Source organism: Egretta garzetta, unplaced genomic scaffold, assembly GCF_000687185.1.
Source record: "Egretta garzetta isolate BGI_Z169 unplaced genomic scaffold, ASM68718v1 scaffold108, whole genome shotgun sequence".
Classification (NCBI taxonomy): Eukaryota; Metazoa; Chordata; class Aves; order Pelecaniformes; family Ardeidae; genus Egretta; species Egretta garzetta.
The window spans coordinates 4,013,348-4,028,133 of NW_009260614.1; the positions used below are offsets into that span (position 1 = coordinate 4,013,348).

The 14,786-nt window shown below is 44.5% G+C and overlaps 1 protein-coding gene across 1 annotated transcript in view; it reads left to right on the forward strand.

Annotated features, from left to right (window-relative positions):
* CASTOR2 (cytosolic arginine sensor for mTORC1 subunit 2) overlaps nucleotides 1-14,786 on the forward strand; it is a 127,076-nt gene that overhangs the window by 65,302 nt on the left and 46,988 nt on the right. The window contains exon 2 of the mRNA XM_009645102.2: nucleotides 1,322-1,392. Coding sequence (XP_009643397.1) covers nucleotides 1,322-1,392 — 71 coding nt within the window. The remainder of the gene's footprint in view (nucleotides 1-1,321; nucleotides 1,393-14,786) is intronic.

Sequence of the window (14,786 nt, forward strand, 5' to 3'; positions counted from 1 at the left end):
TGCTGAACTGTGCAGGAATTATACTGTGAACACACTGTGAAGTTTGGGGGCCTTAAGAATAATCTTTCTTTTTCCAGTATTTAAAATATTTTCTGTAGGTTGCCTTAGATAAATCTGATATTATTACAGTGTAACTGCAAAATCCTGCTCTTGGGGCCTTATAGGCACTGGCTCTTCCTGTTACACCCAATTTAGCTTCCCAGAGGGAAACATTTCCCTTGTAGCTTGTGTGGCAAGCACAGCCCTGTGCTCTGGCATGCTCTTGGAGGGGCCAGGAGCCCTGCGTGGGCCGGGGCTGCTCGCCAGCGCTGTGCTTGTGCTCTGCTGAACATAAACGTGAGTGTGCAAAATGTTGTGCAAACCTTCCTGCCATTGCTGGGGACCAAGGGGATAGAAGCTGGAGAAAGTTTGAGGGTTTTCTAGTAGATGTTGGTGTGTCAGGGAAAAAAACTTTTCAACTATATGTGCTGTTAAGCCTTAAGGATGAGGCTTTTTTTGCTTGTGTGTCTACAGTGGAGGAATCCCATGTCACTTTTATTTTGTGTCTCATGTTAGAGGCGACATTGTGCTCTGTGCTGAATGAGATGGAGAGGCTGTGCCACACATGGCCTGCGGTGCCAGAAGATGAGCATGGAGCAGAAGAGAGGCAATAGGAGATTGAGCGGGGGGAGCTTGACCTTGTGTTCATGTGCTCGATGGCCCCTATCACTGGTCTCTTCGCCTGGAGCTCCCTAGGGTAGGGAGGCATCTGTTGAGGGACGGGGTAAGGACCAGCAAAAGGAATTGGGATGCTGTCTGCTAGTGGGAAAAGCCTCTGAACCAGTAAGAAGAGGTACTGGGGCTTGATTGAGAGATTAGATGTCAAACCTTGACAAGGCAAGAAACTTCAGTGAGTAAATAGGGAAGACGTGTGCATGTGTGAAGCTCAGGAAGGCTTTTTGAGGGTGTGGGAGCAATCAGTTGGTAAGCAAAACCTTTAGCTCTGTCAGTGTAATACAGCAGGTCCTGGGCTGTGACGGGAAGCCTTAAGGGATATGGTAATTAAGAAAAGTAACTAAGAACTAAGTCATAAAAATAATAAGTGTTTTACCAGCTCCATTGCACATAGGCAGGCAGCAGGGAATGTGGGTCACGCAGTGTGAGTGGCTGAGCCCAGAATAAAATCCAGGTCTGTTAATGCCTCAGGCATCTCCATACACACCAGGCTGTGACTTTTTCCTCCGGCACAGCCTGGGTGGGAAAGGACCTCCATTTTATGTGGAAGACCAGGCTCTGCTCAGTCCAACAGTAATCATGTTCTCCTGATGTTTGCCTTTGCCAGGTGCAAGTTCTTCAGCCTCACAGAAACCCCAGAGGACTACACCATCATTGTGGATGAAGAGGGCTTCCTAGGTAAGTGTTGGCATGTGCCACCTTGGTAGCCATCCTGGGGTGGGGGTGGAGGAGGAAAACATGTCATCTCTCGCTGAGATGATAAACCGAAGCGTTTGTAAAACAGGTCTGTTTGTCAGTGCTAGTAGTACAGCTATGAAAGGTGCTTTGATCACTTAAGCATACTGTCTCTGCTGCTGTGCTGTACAAGGCATTTCACACATGGAATATGAATATATTTTAATGCCAGGAGAAGAGCACGCACAGGAGAGCTTAAGCATATTTGACAAGGCAAACCCATCTACATATCATTGTATTAAAGTGGGCTGGCCTTTGTCCCCAGACCTCCACAAGCACACACAGTCTTACATCTCCAGCTCGTTCATCCAACCTCTCTCTTTAAAAGGAGCACTTGAAGAGGAGTAGTTCGTATCGTCCCCACAACCATTGCAGTGCTGTGGAGTTGCGAATCAGCTCCTTTGGCTCATTGCTGTGATTTATCCCCCTTTCTTACATCCAGCTCTCTCCGTGCTAAATGTGCCATCTTTGCCCATGGTGGCTGAAGGTCTCATCTGTCATCTTTGCCCATGTCAAAGGTGGAGTCAGCCATGTGTCAGAGAAGGTGGCTGGCATGTGCTTGGGAGCTGCAGACGCTTGGTTTTGGGCGAGTGCTGATGCAGAGAATGGTTTGGCTTTGTGGATGGAAATAGTTTGTAATAACATTTATCATGTGGGAAGGTTGTATTTGTAGCAGTGTTATTGAGGTAGTGGAACGAGGAAGCATTGTGCAGCTATTATTTTTGTTCAATCGCTGCTTTCTGTGGTTGGAATTAAAAGTCTACACATTTACCAGTTTGGAGAAAATTCATTAAAATCTGAAAGAGGATTTCATTCCTGAATAGGAATTAACTGTTGAGTAGCTGCTTGTGACACTGTAACATTCAATGGGTTTGTAATATCCAAACCCTAAGGAGAAAATTGGAAACTATACCATCTTTATTTAGTACAGAGTCAAAGTTTTATAATCAGTAGCATTGCTGAGTTATTCCCCTTTCTGTTTCAGGACTACACATAAACATAGAATAAATTATTACATTATAGAACACTACAATAGTGGCTGAGCGTTTTCATAAAATAATCACTAGGTTGAGAATAGGTGAATGGATCTTTACAACTATTGCTGTTTGTAATTTGGAAGTTGTGGGGTTTGCTTGAAAGTGTATGTCACATGCTCTGCTTCTGTTCCTGAAAGAGGTGACATACGATTCTGCTGCTGGAATGTCCCTTGTTGCATTTTTTCAGGGAGCATATGCGTGAAAATTTTACTGGTAGTATCATCTTTTTTATTATCGGTGGTAGCTGGGGGAAATGGATTCAGATTTGGTTTTGCCATAATAGTAGGATGGAAAGCCTCCCTCTAAAAGCTTCATGAGTCACCAAAGGAGGAGAAAAGTTGTTTTGTTTTCCCAAGGGCCACAGCACGTGGTGGAGCAAGAAACCTGGAGGTTCCCATTCTCAGGAGGGAGTCTGTGTCACTGAACCATGCTGTCCCTGCAGATGGGCCATGCTAGGGACATGCTCATCTCCAGCATTACATCTGTGTCTGCAGTATCCGTGGCGCTCACTTCTCTGCCCAGTTGGCACAAGGCAGATTCCTCAGTTCAGTTGCTGGTGGCAAGTTTGGATTGCAACCACCTCCGTACTGCTTCTAGTAGCCATGCTGCTATTTATCTCTCTGGAAATTACTTGAAACAAAGGTAAGCTCAAGCAGTGTTTTTGCTCATCAATAGTGGGTTTGCGTGGCACTGTGTATGCCACTGGTTGTACTTGGAGCAAATCCGATGTCTAGCCAAAGCAGTGTCCTCAAGGAGCTGTGTGTCCCACCAGTGCCCTGGGTTATGTCTGCAAACCAGATAGTGCTGCTGTACTTCAAAGCAGCAGCGTCCTGCTTGGACCCTTTGGACTTTGTTACCTCGGTTCTCATACGCACGTGAATTTACTGCTGATAGTTACAGTACCCACGTAGCTTCTGTTGGGCTATGGTTTTGGCAGCATGTAACATCCTTTTTTTTCAAATACACTGTGTGCAGTTGGGGTGTTAAAGTAGAGCTTTGCAGGAGAAAAGATCACCTTCCAGGCAACGCAAGGGAAGGAAGGAGTATGCTAAGGCCATCCTCTACTGTGGCATGGCATGACGCCATGTGCAAAACCCAGCACAGGTAGTAGTGTCCATGGAGCTTCATCACTTTTTCTTTGCTTTTTGCTAGTAAGTGATGGTCCACTGGCAAGACTTGTATGCTCTGCATCCTGCTAACTCTCCTAACACAACCTCCATGCTCTTTGGGTTTGTGTCCAGCCCATGATCTTCCTTCTCAATTGTCACCACCTCAGGGTTAGCTCTGACTGCAGTCTCCGCTCTAGCTCCATCCCTGTTCCTCATTTTCGTATGCCGTAAGATTTTCGTGGTGTGGAGGAATTCAGGATCTACCATCTAGGATGCCTCGTAACAGTGAAAGGGCTCTGCTTCACCCTCTGCTTCTCCTCACAGTCTGGCTATAAATGTCTCAGGAGGAGGAATCTCACTTGGCCTTTGTGCAGAGCATGATCAGCCCATGGACTTGAACAGGATCAAAACCTCTTAAGAACTGCAGCATCCTTGCAAAACCAGCACCAATCATGTCTGCCTCGAGTGGATCAGCTGCTTCCTGACCTGACTAGCCAAGGGCCAGGTTCAGCTCAAGAATTACAGGGTAAATTTTCACCTTTTGGTGAGCAGTTTAGCTGTAGTCCAGCAGCAAGAAGTGTTTTGGTTTTTTTGACTTTTGTTCTTCCAGTGCATAACAAACTAGATGTATGTCTCTGAAGGACAGGCTTTTCTGTGTGGAAAGTTAGGACCTTTCTTTTTCAGGCACCTATACAAATTTTTGCTGCAGCAGTAACAAGATTGTCCTGTTAGCTGGCATCTCTCAAGTTAGCCAGGCCCCTTCTCCTGCATATCACAAACAGCACTGAAGGGAAAAGAATAGGCTGGAGAAATACTGGCACTTTCAGCAATCCTTGAGGTTAACACTTCAAACATACTGATGTGCAGTAATCATTCTTAACTGTTTTGTCAAAAAATAATCCCCAGGCTTGTTTCCTGAGAGTAGCAAGTGAGTCGGGCTGCTAAAGAAGTCATTATTTCTTCTCCCCAGAAAACGTCTGCAGTGCAAAGCCGTAACCTGCTTAAGCATTCATCATGCTGGAAGGGAATGGCTACAGCCTAATTCTTTGCTTTAATTCCCCAGCAGTGAGGTGGGGATTATATCTGCACAGAACCTTGTTTGTTCCAGTGGCCGTTTCTTGGGTTTTGGCCTGTTAATGAGGAAGAATTTTATTCAGCAAATAACACAGGGGGACAGTGCACAGAAAGCTCTTTTCCTGGCTGATACTGAGATGAATTAGCAGAAGGAGTTTGGCCATGGGCCCTCCTGCATGAAGACAAGTGTCTCAGCTACTGGGGTGCTTGGACAGCCATGTAAAATCCTTGCGTTTATCACCTGCTGTGCAGCCAGCATGTGGCAGAAAAGTCAAGTGGCTGCTGCTCCCGAAAATATAGCAATATTTGTTTGAGTTCGGTTTGCCTTTTCCCCCAAGGGTTGGCTGAAAGCAGGAGCTGCCTGGGCATGGTGCAGATATGCCATAGCATATGCAGAGAGCATAGGCTCTCTGCATAGTCTGTCCCCTTTTCAAAGGGCAGCAAGGACAGACTCCTTCCATCTCTGGGCAGCTGCACCAGAAGAACTTTTAGCATGTGGTCTCACTGGTCCCAGTAGTCTCTGTTCATCTCAAAGCTTTCACACACCAAAAGGAAAGCACATGCCAGCACACCTGGAGATAGCCATGCTCTCAGAAACCCTGTTTATGTGCACTGGGAGGCATCTGCTGACATTGCAACCCTGTCCTGGAGATGCCATCTGAAAAAAATAATGGGTTTGGGGGGCAGCAACGTTCCTCCAGTGGCACTCCCAACGGCTGCCACATCGCAGCTTCCATACCATATATCCAGAGAGCCTTTTATTGGAGGCAAAGGGGCAGTTCAGGTGTTCGGTTTGTTTTAATTGTCCCTTTTCTGTTTCTGATTTCTCCAGCTCATTTGTCTGCAGTCCTATTCATCCTTTTTTTCTCTTGAAGTCCACAGTAGAGTGATAGCTCTGCTCAGGTAGCTTTCAATGAAATGCCATCCATCTAGCCTCCCATTTTACAGCACTTCTCTAATTGCACAGCACAGTGTGAAACAAAGAACTAACACTCTCCCGCAACCACCTTTATTCTCTACAAGCCTCGTGAAGGAAGAGCCCATCCAATGTCATCTATATCAGTTGGTCCAATTGCATGGAGGTGAGAGGTGGCTACAGGCTACCCTTAGGTATTTCTTTGTTTCAGTATCTCTTGCATCCACTTGAAATGAAGACAAACTCTTTGATAAGGACCTTCCCAGAATCGCCACCACTGGGACCTGGCTATGTGCTAAGGGAGAAGGAGGCTCTCTGCACTGTCATTCCTGTGGCAAGACAGCCTACACCTAGAAGGCAACAAATTCTACTTTTTGAGTTTATGCCCTACTTATGATGGAAAAAGGAGTCTCCCTTTCTGAGACCTTTTACAAGTCAGTGGATAGAGTCTGAAGGCTTCTTTCTCCATTGGGGGGACAACCCTGAGCCTGTTGCTGCCCTGACCTACCCTCCTCTGAGATCTTGGCAGCTGCTGAGTTGCTCTGTGAACATCTGCAAAAATGGGGTCTGTGACAGTCTGTCACCCAGGTGAAATGGTCCTGAAGATGGAAGATTGTAAAGCTACCATTTGCAAGGCAAGATCACTGCCTTCCCAGCCTTGGCGTTTGGTTGGTGTCCTCTGCATGCAGTCTTTCTCTGTAGGCAGTGAACTTAAAAGGTATCGGAGAAGGAGAAAAGAAATCAAATGCTAGGGCTAAGGGGAGGAACAAATCCTTGTGATTTCCAGGTTGGTGAACATGCATATTCTAGTTTCAGGGGAATTGGGGGTGAGTAAGGGGAACACATCACCTTCATGTACTCTGGTCTTCTCTCTCCTAGAACTGGCAAGCCCATTTCACGTAGTGTACTGCAGTTAGCAGACCTTCGGTCCTGACTGATCTCTTCTAGGTTGGAACTAGAGAGGAGGGGCAATTTGATTTCAGTACTGAAGCAGTGGTGAGAAACAGCTCCTTTTTCGGTGCAGATCCCCTGTGTGAACACAGAGCAAGACTCCCAGCCTCCCCACACTGAGGTTCATCTGTAAGATTGAGGTGACAGTCCCTTTAACCTCCTTTGGCTGCCCGGTATGGCCAGTAACTTCTCTAAGGCCAGAAATCCATGCATTTACACAGTTGCCAGAATGAGGAGGCGCCTAACCTCAGTTCATACCTCAGTAAATTGCCCAGTACGTTAAGAATAATGGAACGATTTGAAAAGTCTCAACTAGTTAGAACAGCAGAGAGATTTTGTCAGAATTCATAAAATGTTGACCTCATTCTAATAAAAAGAAAAAAAGCCTTCCTGCTGGCAGTGCTTTGTTTTGATAGCCATCATCCTCAGACAACCTGTTCCCTATCTGACCTTGGATTCAGGACCATCATATGCTTTAGTACCACACTGAGTCCCTTTTTTCAATAACATCAAAATGGTAAATTGCTTTCAGTGTCCTCTCTCTCATCCTGTATATAAAATGGGCAAGAAATCATCTTGTAAGTAAGTGCAAGCACAGAAGCCATCTAGCTAGAAGCAATCTGTGACTTTAAATAAAGATAGAGGGAAGCAAGCTAATAGATACATCTGGTTTTTTGAATATTTCTTCTGTAACTATTTCTCCTTTAATTTTTTATTGCCCCGTGACTAGGCCTTTGTATCTCGGGCACGGTGGCTTATTTGCTTGCTCACATTTATAGCGCTGAATTCCTTCCCTTGGCCTGCCAGGAGAGCCTGCTGGTTGCTAGGCAGAAGATGTTTTTCTCTATTAAACACGTGCACAATCACTCTCTTTTGGATCTCTGTATTGGCCAGACTACACTGTGTCTGTGGTTTTCAGGTTTTTTTAAGTAATGCGGTATTAATGACTTAAATTCAAATTAAAACATGGGGATTTGACTACTGGCTAATTAGAAATATGCGCCTGGTTGGGAAGGTTTTTCCTGCAATGGATATATGCTGATACAGGTCGATAAGCATATTGGGGGGGCTGTGATTACCTGGGATTTTTGTCCTCTCCCAAGAGGTGGTAGGGTTTAGTAGTTAAAGCTTTTGGGGGAAGGGAGGGAAGGGTGAGAAGTACATGGGATGAGAAACCAAGGTCTGGTTTGTGTCACCTGGGGAAAGGAGCACTTTAGCTTCTCCGTAGAGCTCATATGTGAGTGGGTTTGCAGATCTTGATAGCACATATTATTCCTTATGTGTGTAACCTGCCACGTAAAGTCTTTTGGTCCAGTTTCTCTGCTTGCTCCTATTTAAAGAAATACTGCATAAATAATACATATTTTTCACTGTTTCCTCCAGCAGATGGGTGTGTATCGATATCTATTTTTATTTCACAGCCTGTGGTGAGAAAGCCCAGACATGTCTTCCTGAACCACTTGACTGGCCATGATTTCCTCCTTTAAATTTATTACGTCTTGGCTGCTTCCTAGCACTTTCCGAAGCCTGAGATAAATGAGCAGATAGATACCATGGCTCACTCTTATCAACCCGCTCTTGTAAATGCAGGACCTAAAAAAGCGTTTCTGGCTGAAATGATGAAATGATTCACTGAAATTTTAGGTTGGTCTCTAAAAGCAAGATGCAGCCCAACAGAGAAGTAGCAGCCCTGCTTATTTGTTTCACTAGACAGCATCTGACCCTCTGTGTGCTGTTCCACCGGTAGATTTGGGTTTGTTTCAGGGTTTTTTTTAGGCAGGACTTAGGGGGCTCTCATTATTTGCCCCTATCTGGAGCAATCCACAGTCTGCCAGGGTGGCAAACGGTGCACCCCGTGGTGAGGAGGGGGCAAGGCTGAGTATACTCTACAAGAGTTCTTGAAGCATTTGTGTATTGTAAGTGCTGGTAGGACTGTAATTTGTGGTCTTACTGTGCTTTTTAAGTGACCTTTGTATGGAGCACCCTGTGAGAGATGAGGAGGTGCTGTTACCCCCCAGTCACAGGTCGAGAGCTGAGGGATCAGTGATACAGCAGAGGAAAGAACCCTTTGCCCAAGGTGGAAAGCATTCAGCCCTCAGTTCCCCAACTTTTCTAGTTCACAACTAGTTTAACTTTCAAGCCATATCTCAAGTTTGTGACCTGATGAGGAAGTGGATTTCCTCCACCTGGGCATCTTGTAAATATATTACTTTAGTCTAGAAATAGTGAGACTACAGTAACTTTCAAAAAAAACAGTCCTGCAAACAGAGAAAACATTTCTTTTGGGGTAATTCCTTGCAAAATGCCAGCACGTGGCACTCTGCAGGGTTGGTCTCTGAGCAGATTTGCCAGATTTTCTTTTCAGTGCAGGAGATGGAGGCGCCCATGCCTCAGGTTTCCCAAGGATCAGCAGTTGTTCGTCAAGGTGAGAAAACTTCTGTCCCTGGCAAGATTGGAGGATCCTCCTGGTCAAGTGACCTGGGAGGGAAAGCCAAACAAACCTCCGTCTTGTCTGTACCTAGACAGAGGCTTTGCAGCAAAAGTGGCAAGTTTTTGTGCCCTAAAACTTCACCAACTTTATTTTCTCCTGGTGCAATGATTAGTCTTCTTCGGTTTTCTGCCAGCCTTGGTACAAAGTCTCTGGAGCTAATGATGGATCAAAGGTAGCGCTCATAATCCCCGTGCAATATGTCTAGTTGTTAGCGTTTTACTAGAATTGGTTTAATTCCTTGTGTCTGTAACTCTGGAAGGGCAGTGTGATGCATGTGTTTGACTCCAAACTAACAGTTGTCTTTTGAGGGGAATGAGGGGAGGCTTGATGCTTTGGGCTAATTCTGCATTTAAAACAAAGAGGGGATGTTCTTTGTGTGTGGTGTTAAGCTGATGGTAACATGCTGGCCAACCATCATCTTCAGGCTTTTGGCCTGAGAGTCACATAAAGTCTCATTTGGGGTTGTGGAAGGGCTGCTTGTTGGGCACATGAGCCTTTCTCGAGTGAGCGGGTTTGCTGCTGCAATCACAAGGTGAGGTGACCGGGAGTCGGAGCAGCGTGATGAAGTTCCCAGGTCTGCTGCAGGCTTCTGTTTGACCTTGGACAAGTCTCTCATTGTCTCTCAGTTTCCTCATCTGAAAAATAGGGATAATCCTATTAAATCACCTCATAACAGGCCTTATGAAGATTAATTAGTAAACATGTGGAAATGCTTTGATAATGTAGCGGGCAATGGCCATGATAAATAGTAATTGAGGTAGTTTCTGTCCCACAGGATTCAGTTTTACCACAGGTACAATTGCAGACCTACTGAATAAATCATCTCTATAGCGGAACACATTGGAGATTATGGTGGAAAAAAATACCCTTTATGAAAAAAGTTGCATAATCTTTTCAAAATCTCCTATCTTGGTGTTTAATCTTGCACAGGATAAAGTGTCACAACCTCAAGGTTACAGTCATACAACAGTTAGGAATTCAGTGGCTCCATCTTCAAGTCTTGTTTGTAATGTAATTATTTGCTCTGCTCTGTCAGTCGGGTGAAATAGTGTCTGAAATGTGATTTTTCAAAAAAAGAAGAAGAAAAAAAGGTTTCCTTGTGCTATTTTGTTTGAAAATACAGAAAGAATTGGAAATGTGAGTCCAACTGCATCAGTTTCTTTTTTTGATCTTCTTTTACTTCTGTGTTTTTCGTTTTTCAGTGGAACAGGCTGGCTGTGTCCCCTTGCCGACAGTAACCTGAGCTGTCAGCAGCGCCTTCAACTGCTGGGCCAGGCTAGGTCCTCCCTGCCCCCCGGCTTGCAGGTTCGGTGAGCAAAGCCTTTTCCAAGAGTTTTTGAAACACAGGGAAAGTTTTGTCAGGAAGTGGGAAATCTGCTGATTTCTGCAGTTCCTGTCCCCTGATTACCAGAGACAAAATCCTCGATTCTTTGGGACTGTGGAGCCCATTTGCTCATGAAGCAGTGACCGGGTGAGGAGAGGCTGGCTGTGGGCAACGCTTTCTGTGCGGGAGCAAAAAGCTGTGGTCAACAGGTTGGGAAGGACCCGGCTCTTGATCATGGCACGGAGAGGGCATCGAAGTCAGCACACTCAGAAGGCAATGCTGTGCAGCAGGACAGATGCACTTATATCCGTGTTCTGAACTCATCTTGAGCCAAACTTTTAATCTTCCTTTGCTTATCCACTAAAGAAAAAAGCCAATTTCTGATCCCTTCTTCCTTCTCATGAGCAAACACTAGCTTGTGGAGCTTGGATCTGGTTTTGATTTTCCAGGTTTGCTCATTATTAGTGGTGCGTTATCCTGTGAAGAGGAAGGAAGAGAGCAGCCTGATTTCCTGAGAGCAGGCTGGGGCCTAACCTGGATTTGTCTGCCTCACCCGCTTCTCCAGTGAGAGTGGACATAATGATTATTTTTGGAATCTACCTTGCCATGTTCCACATTTTTAGGCAAATATAATAATGATGCTTTGTTTTTGGAGTGTATTCGTACTTCCTGTCTTATGATACCCCTGTGAGGCAAGAATTATTTTTTTTTTCTGCCACATATGAGGAAGCTGATACAAAGGAGACAGAGTGACTTGTTTCAAGTCACAGACACGCTTTGTGGGACAGACCGGGGTTTGCTTCAACTACAAGCCTAAATTGCTATCTTCTTGTCTGCACTTCAAAATCAGAGTTTATTTACCGCTGTATTCCAAAGACTTGAGTATCTGCTCTAAGACACTACTGCAAAACAACAGTTTTCTGGTGATCCTCCCAATAGTCTGTAGTGAGACACGTACCCCTCTGTGCTCATAGCCAGGTGGGAAGCGTGCTATCATATCGTAACAACTTCTACGTCATGACTTGCCTTTCTTGTGCAACACCAGTTATTGCTAAATCAGTGTCTGGCCTGGCAAGAACTCACCTCCTTGCTCTTAGGCTCATGTCTCAGACTAATGTCTGAGGTTTTTGTTTCTCACAGCAGAAATCACAAGGAGGAAGCTAAGAAAGGAGGCCACCATAAACATATTTCCTAAATGGACATTTTTGTGCATTCCACATGACTGCACCAATCTCATTGGAAGTACACTCCTCCTTTTTGTTTAATTTTTAAAAAGTCACGGTAAAAGTATAACCAGCTTAGTTTTTAGATTGCTGTCAAAGTTTAAAGTTACAAGGATTGCAAAAGGAGTAGTAATTGATTGAAACTGAGACGAAAGCAGGGGTTTCTGTATAAGCATTTCCTTTTATCAGTCCTTGATTGCTCTCTTAGTGGACACTTGTACTGAAGGTCTTTCCTCAGGAGGTGCTGATGGTTTAAGTGGAAAGGAGGCAGGGCCTGTGCGTCCATACATGTTTGCAAGTTCCCCGTCTCTAAAGGACTGCCAGATCAGCTGCTCAGGAAGGACCTGTACTGTGTTATCCTATATCGGGACAGAAGAGGCTAGTCGCATGCCCTAGTGAGGTGTTTAGTCACTTGGAAAGCAGAGGAGCTACTTGTCAGAGTCAGGATTTCAGAGCTGGGCTATGTGTTTGCACAGCTTCGTTTAATTCCAAGTTACCCTTAGGTTATTTAATTTCCTGACAGCTGCAAAAACAGTGTTCTCAGATAACAATGGCTTCTAATTAGGCAATGTGCCTAAAATGGTAGAATGTTTGATTTGACCATGGCACTAATATTTTATATGCAGCTTACACATGAGAAAGTAGAGCGAGTTGCATTTCCAGCTTCCCTTGGCAGAGATGTTTCTATCTTGTGATACTCGGTGCATAATGCTAAAGGCATGCCCGCTCTCCTGCCCCTGTGGTTAAACGCTTCTCATCTTTTTGGACTGTGTCATCAGTAAATCTGTCTTTCAGCTGTAACCACCTTCCAGAAATATGTTTTATCAGCACAGCAAGACTAACAGGACTTGCACAGCTGAGGCTGCAGAGCATTTGAGAGACACACAGGCAACAAGAAAGCGTATGAGATGCACCTGTAGTCGAGGGTTGTAGCTTCTCGGGGGTGACGTTACACTGTGGAGTTGCCCATATGTTGCTTTTATGGCTCATGCACTTAGTACCCAATCAGGCAGTGATAGAAACAAACATACAAGTCAACTGTTCTTCCAAATCATTTCTTCAATTTGGAAAGGGTGTTAGCATCAGGATATGTTAATTAGATCCTGACTCATGATTTGTGCTTATGGAAGCTTTACGCACTGGGCTGTGCAAATTGATGGGTTTTGAATTCCCTCCCGTGACAGCAGGAAGTGGTTGATCTGGAGCCCCTCCCCTCCTTTAGTTCTTGAAGTCTTGAATCTAAAAGAAAATAATTATTTTTTTTTCTTTTTCACTGTTTTACTCCCTATTTTAATTCCTTTCCAGAGCTCACGATTCTAATTCCCATACCAGGTCCTCATCACGGCAGAGCTTTAAGCTCTTTCTTTAAGGTCCTGTTTATATAACCATGATGCAAAGCTGCAGTTCTGATATATCGGATATCTACATAAAAGTCTTGCAACCTTAATTAGATCTTTGCTAATCTGCAGTCAGAGTTTACAACTGCCTTTCGACTGAGCAGTCTTTACCTGCATGTCCTGTACCACCAACCAGAGGGCTCTTTTGAAGGTTTTTGGTATGGATTCTGTATATCCATTTGCTTTTAGGTGACTGATATCCTGCTCAGACACCGTAATACGGTGAAAGAGAGATTACTGCATCAATTGCAGTATATAATAATAGTGAAAACTTATTGTCTGCATTGATCTGGACTTACCCAGTCCTGTTGAGAGGCTGATCTATTTGAAAAATATTGGGGATGTCAGCTCAGATTGGCGTGTGGCTGCAAGAAAGTTTGTATTCTTCCTTCCCCACTGCAGTTCCCCACCAGTCAATAGGCAAGGGATTCCTAAATTACAGGTTGAATCCACATTACCATATTTAATAGCTATCAAAATACCAATCCACCGCAAATTTGTCTAAACCCCTTCTGAAGCCTCTTCATGCTCTCAGTCTCCATGACATCCTCTGTCAGCCCATGCAGCGTGCGTGCGCTGTATGAACTTGTACTTCAGTTCAGATCCTCCAAACCTGCTCCCGGGTAATTTCATCCGGTTTCAGGTATCGTTTGTTTGCACCGTAGCATAATGATGCCTATTGCCTTATTTACAATTCTTTTCCCAACAGTTCTTAAAGGTCTTTGAACACTGACTTGATGTTCCTCAAAGAACTATCTCCAGTGTCTCCAAGACTCTTAGGAAGGAGGATGAGCAGAGCCTCTATAAAAATGTTAAATAGCACAGGTCCTGCTAGGGCCCCCTACTGGTTTATCCCACAACATTTCTTCCATTCAGAACTGACTGTTTATTGCTATTTTTCTTCAAAGTCCATCAGAGGATCTTCACTTTCATCTCACAGTACTAGGGAAGTAGTGAGAAAGTCCGTAAGACAAATTCTGCCTTTGGATAAGCTGTTTCACAATACGTCTTCCTTTAAAATCCCATCTCTGAGAACTGTATTATAGATATAGTAGTCTTTTTTTAAAAAAAAAACAGGAAAAAATCTAGTTGATTTTCTCGTGATAGACAAGAATAAAATTCTACAATATGAACACTTCATCCCCAGAAAACGGATGGAAGGAATCACAATATACTTGGGTTCGTATCTCCCTCTTTCCCCCTTCCCTCACTCTCTCACCACCACCCCCAAAACACCTCGGTATGAATCACATAATTTTTTAATCCTAACTCCTGACTCTAGGAACCTAGTTTTAGGTGTCAGAGGTGATTTGCAGTGGTTAACTTCCTTCAGAGTAGCATAAAAACCTCAAATTCTTTTGCATTTTCTTCCATAATCCCTCTCCAAGCTTTCTGCATACCATCTAGTCAAAAAGTGGTAAACATGTCCCCAGTTTTGCTTTGCATGACGGTTATTCATTTTCTTTTGGGTTTGCTCTTTCTGGGATTTCCATGGCCAAGTTCTACCAAGACATTCTCACGTTTATTTTGCCAGACTTACCGATCCCTCTTCAGTTCCCACTTCCGTACTTCCACATTTATTGAGTTTTTGAAGTTGGAATAAACCGTATCTCCACAGTCACAGTTTGCATTTATTTTGAGTTATTTTTGGAGTATGTGAAATTGAAGAGTTCTACGAGATGGGAGAGGTGACTTCTGAAGGGCCGGGGGTGGCAGGAGCAGCAGGCGCGTGGCTGCCGTGCCCTTCGAGGGTCCCCAACAACCTGATTTCTTGATCTTTTTCTCTTGCACATTGCTGAGCAGCTTGTAAGCACT